At 38.8% G+C, this 12,100-nt stretch overlaps 1 protein-coding gene across 1 annotated transcript in view; it reads left to right on the forward strand.

The window, feature by feature from the left end:
- The window catches only part of LOC109035790 (carnosine N-methyltransferase), a 39,516-nt gene that overhangs the window by 17,705 nt on the left and 9,711 nt on the right, over nt 1–12,100 (forward strand). Inside the window, exon 7 of the mRNA XM_072306480.1 lies at nt 5,769–5,893. Within this exon, the coding sequence (XP_072162581.1) occupies nt 5,769–5,893 (125 nt within the window). The remainder of the gene's footprint in view (nt 1–5,768; nt 5,894–12,100) is intronic.

Here is a 12,100-nt window from a genome sequence, read left to right on the forward strand (position 1 = left end):
ACAATGGCCAATGATGGTCAGCTTCTCTCTGTGTTAACAGTTTTTAGGAATTGATTGGTTTGAATGTGGGCTTATTCTTTCCCAACTCAGCCTTAAGATTTATGTATGTACACATGGAGAAATATTTCTACCACAAAGTCGTGTTGCTCAACTATAGGAGGTTTTCTTTGTGTTGACTTTCATTGTGTTGATTTTTTATGATGTCAAATGATGCCTGTCCAGCGAACCCAACGTCACCCACAGAGTGAGTGGTTGGGTTTCAGGGGGGCGAAACTTTCTCAAACCACCAAACAGGTGGATGTGAAGTTAAGCAAATCGTGCATTGAACGCCCAGTAGTGTCTGAGAGTGAGAATTGCTTTTTACAGACGAAGTGTTTTGTTTTTTTTTTGGGCACCAACAAATAACAATTTGGACATTGTTACTGTATTTACAAATACTTATTTTTGTGGTCCTTATGCATATCATTTTAAGAGTATCATTAAACTTTTCTAAATTCATGAACATTGCGGTATTAAATTTCTGTTAAAAAAAAAAATCCCCCAACAATGTTGTCCAGGAGAGTCCAGGAAAATCACCCCAAATCCCTTCAATCCCTAAAAATCTCAGCAAACTATTCGATTTTCTCATTTCTGGAAAAGATAAATTGAACTTTATTACTATTTGTATTTAATCTGAAGGCAAATTCAATCTGACCCAAGGTTTAGTCGCATCTAAGCTCTTAGTTCTTAAACCAACTAAACAATTACTCTGGGTGCTAGCAAATAGAATTTTTAGTCCCCTCCGACCGAAGAAGACTCGGCTCTTTCCAATTTTGTTGGAATTAATAGATAATTCAAATTGTTTCAATTCAAATTACGAAGCGTCATCATAAAAATTTAAGGCAATGTAACCAAAGAATCAAAACCTTATAATCAGGGTTGGTGCTTTAGCTTTTGCATCCATTTTCTTGAGCAATGTAAGCAGTCAACTATTGTTAGGAAAAGGTAGCTAGGAACGTTAATGCTGTCAGAGGTCGCTGCTGTCATAATGATGTCATCTATAGTTGTCTCAGTCAGAACGACCAAACGTTTTAGTCTTCTCAGTTAGTGTAACCAAATTTTTTAGTTGCATTAATTAGAGCAATCAAAGTTTTTAGTCGGCTCAGTCTCGACTAATTAATCAGCTGTAGCGATCAGTTACATTTTTTAGTCATATACAGTTGCTGGCAAGTGTGGAGTTACCGGCAACAGAGATAACTGCTGTGAGTTGCATCATTTAGTGCTCTTGACCCAGATTGTACAGGGTGTGACAAAAGCCCGTCCCAACCCTGCTAACTTTTGAACGAATTGAGCTAGGGAAATGAAACTTTGGGAATGTTCCTATCTCAAAAGAGACCGTCTTTTCTTTTTTTTTGGGGGGGGGGGGATCAACATTTTGGTCCCCCTCAGAGGGGGGGGCGGGGGGTCCCCAACTTTTTGTCCCAAATGTCAACCCCTATCGTGTGATACCTCATTCGAAAGAGCATAAAAAACTAAGAATTTTACCGCAAACCGCAGATCAATATCTTAATTTTTGACCGAGTTATGAAAGGTCAAGGTCAAAGACCTATTTTCAAAAAATCATAACTCCGGTTCAAATTATCGTAAAGAAAAAAATGAAACAGGAAAATAAACCAAATGGTGTTCGCTTTTAAGTAAAAATAGAAGAAATCACTTCGAACTAATTTTAAGAGGGGGGGGGGGGGTTCGGACCCCCAAATACGTCAATTCAAAGTTCATTCAATTTTCCTGCGAAATAAGACAATTTCCCCTAAATTTGCCTCCACATTATCTCAGTAGGAACAAAATCAGTTCAACATTACGTTGAACCAAAAAACGACGTTTACCAAAAAAACGAAATTTAAGGTGATGAAATTTGACCGTTTAAATTTCGTTTTTTTTTAACTTTTTCCGAAATTTGAGGACTTGCCAACGTAATGTTGAACTGATTTTGTTCCTACTGAGATAATGTGGAGGCAAATTTAGGGGAAATTGTCTTATTTCGCAGGAAAATTGAATGAACTTTGAATTGACGTATTTGGGGGTCCGAACCCCCCCCCCCCCCTCTTAAAATTAGTTCGAAGTGATTTCTTCTATTTTTACTTAAAAGCGAACACCATTTGGTTTATTTTCCTGTTTCATTTTTTTCTTTACGATAATTTGAACCGGAGTTATGATTTTTTGAAAATAGGTCTTTGACCTTGACCTTTCATAACTCGGTCAAAAATTAAGATATTGATCTGCGGTTTGCGGTAAAATTCTTAGTTTTTTATGCTCTTTCGAATGAGGTATCACACGATAGGGGTTGACATTTGGGACAAAAAGTTGGGGACCCCCCGCCCCCCCCCTCTGAGGGGGACCAAAATGTTGATCCCCCCCCCCCCCAAAAAAAAAGAAAAGACGGTCTCTTTTGAGATAGGAACATTCCCAAAGTTTCATTTCCCTAGCTCAATTCGTTCAAAAGTTAGCAGGGTTGGGACGGGCTTTTGTCACACCCTGTACAATCTGGGTCAAGAGCACTAAATGATGCAACTCACAGCAGTTATCTCTGTTGCCGGTAACTCCACACTTGCCAGCAACTGTATATGACTAAAAAATGTAACTGATCGCTACAGCTGATTAATTAGTCGAGACTGAGCCGACTAAAAACTTTGATTGCTCTAATTAATGCAACTAAAAAATTTGGTTACACTAACTGAGAAGACTAAAACGTTTGGTCGTTCTGACTGAGACAACTATAGATGACATCATTATGACAGCAGCGACCTCTGACAGCATTAACGTTCCTAGCTACCTTTTCCTAACAATAGTTGACTGCTTACATTGCTCAAGAAAATGGATGCAAAAGCTAAAGCACCAACCCTGATTATAAGGTTTTGATTCTTTGGTTACATTGCCTTAAATTTTTATGACGCTCGAAAGTTAGAATTTGTTCAAAAGTCAGCAGGGGTAGGACGGACTTTTGTTACACCCTGTATGGTTTTCTAACCTAAATACCTAATTTCACAATGTGGGTTCCAAATCACATTATATGAAAGAATTTTCAATCGCAGCAACTAAACCATATCAACTACAAACAAGAGTTAGATGTTTTTGAAATAGGCGCTTTGACTAAAAATCCTGTCATTGTGTTTCTTCTTGCTATTGTTCCAATCATGACCTTTTATTTGTTGCCACCTCAATCAGGGTTTAGCAGAAGAATCTCAATGAAACAACAGGTGTAACTGAAATAAATGTGTACCGCTTCAAATGCATGTACATGTCACAGTGTTTTAAAATTTTGTAGGATTAGGAACAGTTATCTTTATGGGAAGAACTTTATTTCTCTTAAATAACTGTCCTAATAGGATGAATGTAATATTTTTTTTCAACAATAAGAAGGGAAGAGTGCTTAATGGTTGTACTTCAATTAAAGGTAATGAGTTGCCTCAGGATAACAATTGCAATAGAGCACAAGGTTTTATTCTGTAAAAGATCACAACAGACTGTACAATTGTTCATCTCATCCATTACATCAAAGCCCGGTTAAAGATACCTCCGGTTCATGTTCACCTGCTGTAATGGCAGCAGAGTTGCCAGCTGAAACGAAAATTCGGCCCTTGGGTAACTCAAAATTCATCGGTTTTCCTCCAGCCAGGATGTGCATGAGCGAGAAGACAACTCGACAATGCACATCCTGTCTAGAGGAAAACCGCTGCCAGGCTCTTTTCCGTGGGAGCGTGACAAATCAAACGAATCCTAAGAACATAACGACATGTTATTCGGCGGAAAGTGGCGCCGCTGCTGAGTTTCCCTGCAGACTCGCTAACTTAACCTGGTGAAGTAGCGATGTTAGAGACTTGGGGGAGACTTGGTCGCAGTGCACTAGACACTGTCGTCTGGCTATCCTGTGGCCATGTTGGGAGCCTGGGATTTTGGCGACTCGAGTTTTCTGAATAGCCGTAACGTGGGCACCAACGCTTCTTCAGCCTCACCAGGGCCTATAGGAGCTCGGTGGAGAATCTCTGGAGTCAGTCCGGTCGCGCGCGTGGACCGACACTCTGTAGAGGTAAATTTCAATGGTAACCCATTGAGCATTTTGCTGGTGCCCATCCCGTCCTTTCTGCAATCCACATTCGGGGTGTTGTATTGTTGTTTTGTTTGAAGTTGTTGTATTTCGGTCGGTGTTGTGTTTGTCGCCGTTATTGCTATGTTTATTGAAAGTTTTGAATTTCCAAATTGGTAAATAGTTACAATGTAATTTTTTGTCAACTGTCAATTTCATTCTTGCGAACTTTTGCAAATTTCTATAACTTGTAAGGTGGTTTAGCCCGGAAGGTCACCCCTAGGATAATTTTTAAATTGGTGCATGTGCACTTTGTGAAAATAAATTTGGTGGCAAACAAAAACAAAAAAAGGATCATTTCTGCTGTTCTTCCGCCTTCAGCCCAGCCAATCAGACGACCCAAGTTTTAAATTAAGTCTAACATTTCGCCACATGTAAAAAAGCCAGCCCAGCCAGGCCAACCGGAGTATAACCCCCCCCCCCCCTTCTTTGCTCTATTTTGTTTTGTTTTTTATTGTTAATGAGTGACATCAGGGACTTAAAGAAAAACAACCCTGATCGGTGAGGCTACCCCGTTTTAGTGATAATTAGTTATTACAGTCCCTGATCTAGGAGAGTTTCACTGCAAATTACTGTTTCACAACTTATATCATCTATCTATCTCTGGGTACGGCTGCAGGTTGTGAAGATAGCGATTATCATTTTCTCATAAAGAGTTCTCTCAAATTTGCAATGTTGAGATGCCCCCTAGGTTTTTCTTTCTTCTCTCTCTTACTTTACAGGCTTGAATTGCGCCCGGTTTCTTGTATGAGGTGCAGGTTTCAATACAGCACTATATGCGTCTTTTAAAATTTGGTGGCTTGCATTAAATAAATTTACACTTAATTTTCTCTAGATAAAAGAGTTACTAAAACAGAAAAAACGAAGGCCCTATGGGTTTAAAAACGAAGAGTTTTCTTAATTTATGAAGATTACGGAGATTGAGCTGTATAAATACTGCCTCGGGCCAAGAGAAGGGAATTGACTTTGAACTTGATGGGTCATAAGTGTGTTGACGGATTGATGATTATGAACCATAAAATCTGCCACAAAAAGTGTGAATCCCGAGAATAATTTTCTGAAGTACACGGCAAATATTTTTTCTAAAACAGTAAAACATGTGTAACCCAAGGATCAATGATTTTAACCTACAGCTGTTCGGAACGTCCACCATTTTTTGGCCCAAGACAGCCTAGAGGCTGAGGTGGCGAAGCCAATAAAGAATGGACCGTCCAGTGTTGATGCTCTACTAATTGGATTGCATTTTGCAAAAAGGAACCAGGAGCATTGCAATGTTGCTATGATTGTGCAGCTTCTTTTGTCTGGAAAGAAAAACCTGATCATCCATAAACAGTTTCTTTTTAATTGATAAAAACTATAAATTTAGGACAAAAATTACCATGTAAATTTCATATTTTTTCAGAATTTCAATTGTTAAATTGCAATGGATGAAGTTGCACAATCTTAGCAACATTGCAATGCTCCTGGTTCCTTTTTGCAAAATGCAATCCAATTAAGGTACTCTTGGATATGACAAGCTCTGATGATTTACATCTTAAGGTATCAGTAATTTTAAAGAGATAAATGAATATATTGCTGTCCAATTTTAGCTTCTTCTTTTATGTTTCTTCATAATTTTTTCACACTCGATTTCTTTAATTAACAGGTGGAGTATGGATCAATCTAGGACCTTTGTTGTATCATTTCAGTAATGGTTTTTTACCTGACTCAATAGAACCTAGTTATGAAATAGTAAAAGAAGTCATCTTAGGTTTTGGTTTTGTTTTTGAGGTAAATTTGACAATTTTTTCCTAAATACATATACAATTTTAAAGATCCTTTTTAGGATCCACTTTCAAGAAAGACAACAAGTATCTCTATGTCTTCGGGAGATGGTACCCTTTTTAATTTTTCTCTATTTTCAAAGACTGATAATATGATTTGTTCCTAATTTTTTTCGATAGCTACCAAATATTTATTTTTTTTCTAAAATAATTGAAATACTAAGCAGTGATCATAATTTAATCAATATCAATTGCTTTATCTCTCTTTAGCTAAGTAGTTCGTTTTATGCCTAATAATAAAGTTCTCTGAAAAAACAGCGGATGTGGTAAGATCAATGTATATAGTTGACATTTGCTTCGAATTCAAACCTTTAAAATCCATTTTTAGAGGAGGATTCGTTCTATTATAAATTACGTGACCAAACCATATGTGCTACACGGACACCTAAACGCACACTGCTTTGATAAGTTTGAATGCGACTTTCCCTAAACTTGAAAATGCGACATCTGCTGTTTTTACGTATAAGGCATCATATTGTTATTAACGTGTGAACATGCATCCCTTGCGTTTTTGACGATAGGATTCCCTTGGGGCAAAATTAAAAATGGTTGCAGCCCCTAGTAAAGAAAACCCACCACAAGGAGGTCTTAAGCGTCTAAAACTACAAAACGTCATTGAGATTCGAGGAAAGGGAACGCACGAATTTATTTCAGAAGATTTGAACCTTTTTCTCCCAACTTTTATGACTTCAAGACGATTTTCTTAGATGTGACCTGGAGACTTGGCCCCAAAATGAGAGCTATATCAAGACTTACTTAAAGGTCAACAAATAAAGGTGCTCGAGCTCAATGATGTAGCCAAAAGGGTCGTAAAGTTGATTGACGAATACGAAAAATTTTTGATGAAACAAGATGTTCAAAGGCAGTTAATTATTATGCAAACTGTCTCTGTAAATAGAAACATCCTCAAAAATGTCAAACAGTCTACTATAAATATGTGCCTCGAGTTCGATGAAAATCCTATGAAAGACATAATTCAGTCCAATGAGTTATTCTGTTTTCACCATTCCTCGCAAAACTTAAAATTTCTGCTGTCATGTGACAGTTATTCATGTAAAAACAGATCTACTCTACATAAAAAGATAAAGCTCACGTAGCCGTAACGTGAAAATCCTAATCTAATGCTGGGTGTGTCCACCACCCCTTCCAAACCCTTCCTTTCTTTTCCCTTCTATTCCATCTATCTGAGCATTCTGTGCCCACTTACTACCCCTTTCAAACCATTCCTTTTTTTCCCCTTCTGTTCCATCTACCTGAGCATTCTGTGCCCACTTAGCTATCCCTTCTCTTACTCCAATCCCACTTTCTCTTCCAGTTTTCGGCAACTTGCATTCCGCCTTTATGCCACTTGCTCTTCCGAAGATTGCAGGTCACTTTTCTCTGTGCTCTCGATTAATTTTCTCCGTCATTTTTACTTTTGTTTACTTACTCTATGATTCCAGTGATTTTACATTGATTTGTAATGTACTCTTTTAAAAAATTTTTTCTTTCTAATGGTAAGATATCATTATTATTGGCTTCCTCAATAATTCTTAGCTCATACTACCATTTTTTTTGTGGATATTTCCTCTCTTTCTCCAGGAATTATTGAAAATGAATGAACTGCTTCGCCCCATAATCATGAATATGGTCGCCGATGGGTTGTATCTTCAGAGCTTTGTCTTATTTCATGCTAGATTAATCCCAACAGGTCCGTCCAGTGCCCTCCCCTTGAGGGGTTGAGCTGCGTATTGTTTAGGGGGTCAATGATAGAAGAACTTAACTTAAGAAGCAGAAAAGTTAAGATTTTGGATAGAAACTGCATTCATATTGCAGATAATTCTATTGTTTGTTTATAATTGAAAGATTGCAATGAATGACATTAGTTACTTGGAGTTTTGCGTTGGTGTCTCTGCCGAATCCAGTCATGTCTTTGATGTAGGGTACTCTTTGAAGCCAGAATTCAAAAAAAGCGGCAGGGTTTTTCGGTGGGGTTGCTAGCAAGTAGGGGACGGTTCTTTTTGTAGTCCGCGCCTTTACCGCGGCATGAGTGTATTTTCCGAAGGGTAGCGTCACATTGGGGAATGAAATCATTTACCCCTCCCCTCTTGCCACAGATATGTTTCAAGAAACAGTTCCCCTTGGGTGATTAAAACTTGACCCTGGATCCCAGTTATGATTTATACTAAATTTAAACCTATCCATTCCCTCATTTTTTTTATATTCTCACCTGAGCGGATTTAATATTGGGGGAAAAATTAATTGGACGTTGAGGAATATTTTCACGCAAACCACCCCCCCCCCTCCCATCTGTAAAACATATAAATGACCGCTAATACAAAACGCAAAAGCCGATTTTGCTGAAATTCTATAGGAAACCAGACTTAGTGGGCCTCTAACTACCATTTAAATTTCAGCTGAAAATATCATTTTTACTCGAGATTTAGCGCAACTCCCCCCCCCCCCCCCCACCCGTACAAACGGTAAATTGCCACTATTATGGAACCCGTTGGCCGATTGCGCTGAAATTCAATAGGAAACTAGTCTTAGTAGATCTCTAACTACCATCAAAATTTCAGCTCATAATATTCATTTTTACTCGAGTTATCGCATGGACAAAATTAAACCTACCTCCACTTTGACCCCTCGCTGTGCGGAAAGTAATTAACGTATTCCGATTTTTTCTTCACAGTTTAAAAGTACTCTTAGGGGAACCTAACTCCAGCAATTTCGTCTCAAGAAACTTAAAAATTAACTACCGCTCAAAGCTCTGAAAACTGAAAAATCCTCACGCTGGCTGAAATACATGCATACGAGGTGGAGAAATGGTGCTGGGTCCACACCAATTCGCGGGGAAATCAAAGCCAAGGAGTTCCAAAAATTAAAATTAGAGTCAAAATTATTTTTGAGTTCTGATGCGCACCAGTACGAAACTGAGGGGGAAAGTGTTCAGCTCAGGCAGTTTGCATAGGAATATTAAGTTGGAGCCACGTCGAGAGATCTATACCGGTTTGGGCCTTTTTAGACCTCATCAGTAGATCACACTCGGCAGTGAACCCGACTTAACATGCCGCAAAATCCAAGACGGCATTAAAACGCCGTCATGGATATGACCCGAGGCATGACACAAAAGTGTGATCCTCGCGCCATCTACCGTCGCCGCTGAACAACTCTCATAACAAACAAGGAAAACCCGAAAAAATGATAATCAGGCTGGTTGGAGATGCGAACGCATCTAGACGCAACCGCCCGCTCCCGAACGGGAGAGCACATATCCCCAAATTGTGCATATAAATGAAGAAAACCGCCATTCGGGCCACTTCTTAGGGTTTTTTTTCTTCATTTATACGCACAATTTGGGGATATGTGCTCTCCCGTTCGGGAGCGGGCGGTTGCGTCTAGATGCGTTCGCATCTCCAACCAGCCTGATTATCATTTTTTCGGGTTTTCCTTGTTTGTTATGAGAGTTGTTCAGCGGCGACGGTAGATGGCGCGAGGATCACACTTTTGTGTCATGCCTCGGGTCATATCCATGACGGCGTTTTAATGCCGTCTTGGATTTTGCGGCATGTTAAGTCGGGTTCACTGCCGAGTGTGATCTACTGATGAGGTCTAAAAAGGCCCAAACCGGTATAGATCTCTCGACGTGGCTCCAACTTAATATTCCTATGCAAACTGCCTGAGCTGAACACTTTCCCCCTCAGTTTCGTACTGGTGCGCATCAGAACTCAAAAATAATTTTGACTCTAATTTTAATTTTTGGAACTCCTTGGCTTTGATTTCCCCGCGAATTGGTGTGGACCCAGCACCATTTCTCCACCTTGTTACATTCAGTTTCGGGCCACTTCTTAGTGTTTTTTTTCTTCATACATACGTACATACATACATACATACATATACAGGGTTATCCAAAAGTTACCTACCACCCCTGTAACTTTTTTCCGAATTGAGATAGAAGTTTGAAACTTTGGGAATGTTCCTCGGTTTAAGGTAGCAACTTTTTGGTTCCCCCAAAATTTTGGGGGGACCGTGCGTTGATTACTAGGGAACGAGTGTCAAAAATCGATATCTCCGTTAAAAATTGTTGAAATTTCATAAAAATTTGGTTAGTTGCTCTTTTTGGTACGTACTATCTTGCGACAAACAGAAATTGTTGAGGAGAACATTTTGAGGAGGTTTTTTGGCCCCGTTTTAAGGGGAAATCGGATAAAATTCTTTCAGCTTGATATCTCCTAGGGAAAAGTAGGATATCAAGCTCAAGATCGCACCAAAAAAAATTAACAAGTGCTTATTTTCAAAATACATCAATTTACCGAGAGAGAAACTAGTTCAACGTTGCTGTGTTGCCATTTTTCGTTATTTTTCATTACGGGTTTTTAAACCTTAAAGAATGTCAAATATTTTTTTTTTATTGAAATACAAGCTAATTTAATCATTCTAATTTTATTTTTATATTTATTTTTCCAATTTTTAAATCCTTTTTTTGGTGGCGAATATTACATTTTGAAATACTGCTCATGTTTAACCCTTTTTTCCACTTTCATGGAGTGGCACAAAAAACCATTGACAGTACCCACTTGCACTTTTGTGCACGTGGATATATTCAGTAGTATGTGTACTTTTAGAAATTTAACGGTTCATCTGCCCGATGTTGCTCGTTCGGACGGAAATCATGATTTTATAGGAAAATTTGGCCATTTTTCAGGTGTTTTTGGGCTTTTATTCGACTTTGATTCCGAGTTCACATATCAAGAGTGGCGGTAGCCACCCCCGGTCGAGGAAAATGACGTCCAACTAAAGTCCCGATAACAAACGGGTGGCCGACACTCTTAGTCACAGGCAACTCCCTTAATCTGAAATTTGATTCGATTTAGAATGGAATTCAGAGCAAACGGCGGCACGGATTCCAACGATCTTGGTGTCTATGGACGCAGCTAAGTTAGCCGGATGGCGTATAAGAGTTTCATTAAGATCCATTGAGTTTTCAAAAAGTTATAAGCACTTAATGACCCAAAACGACGAAAATTTTACTTTTCACTTTGCCGGGAAATTTGAATTTCAAGAATCCAGGGTCCTGAGAAAGTCACTCAAACTCCGCGATAACGGTAAACCTTAGACCCATAAAAGTGGGTACCTAAAGAATCGCCATGTTACCGTGTCCACGGGTTTTTACAGTTTTGTAACATTCCTGGTGTTCTAAAAGAGAAATTACGGAAAATACGACTGAACCGACGAAACCTACCCGTCATGACCATCTTTGACAACAGATTTCTCGCTTACACGGCCGCAGATCGTAATGGAGCCTATTTAAGGGGCACTTCTTGAAGATATAAGGATTTCATTTCGCCACATAAAATAGGGCTTTATTGCACGGATAATCCAGCATCTGCTTCAGTCGTTCAAAATTTTAGCTATAATTTTTGAATTTAGAAAAAAACCAGTGGTGGTTCAATGCCATTGGTTCATTCTGTTCAGGTCCGTCCGAGTTTCGGGAACAAAATTCCCGTCGTCGTCACCAACCTCCAACCTCCAGCTACTATAAAGTTGTGAATAATGAACAGATTTAATTTAAAAGTTCAATTCATTTTAGATCCTAACTACTATTTCTTTTTCTGTTAGAGCCGGATACACTACTTCATTGATTTCTCTTAAAGTGCTCAAGTGATTTCTACATATTGAACGATGAATTTATGAGTAAGGTTAGGTTATGTCTAGCTGGCCATATTTGATCCAAGCGATAAATTAATGTAGTTTAAGATGATGAAATTACGAAATTGTGCCAAAGAATCCAGAGGAAGCAGCATTTACATCCCTGTTTGCATTCTTATAACAAACAGCACCCAAAAATTTCTAAACCATTTCGTGCATTTGTAGACAAGCGAGAAGCGCAACGGTGGTTGCGCTTTTCGCGTAGAAAAGTGCTATGGTTTCAATTACATTGTTATTTTCCTCATGTCACGAATGTTAGTCTTCATATCTTGAGGAGAAGTTTTTTTTAGTGAACTCTATTAGATATAAGTTAAGTTCTATGTTTTCTGCATGATTAGAATGCTTTACCAGCTGGTGGCGAGAAATGCAGTTAGGTGTCGGATTCTGCAATTCATCCTACGTGTTGATTGGTTTGTGGCTATAGCTTTCTGAGAAAGCGAGGTACAGTTTTATTTCTTCTCAGTAG

This window comes from Bemisia tabaci, chromosome 1, assembly GCF_918797505.1.
Source record: "Bemisia tabaci chromosome 1, PGI_BMITA_v3".
Taxonomy (NCBI): Eukaryota; Metazoa; Arthropoda; class Insecta; order Hemiptera; family Aleyrodidae; genus Bemisia; species Bemisia tabaci.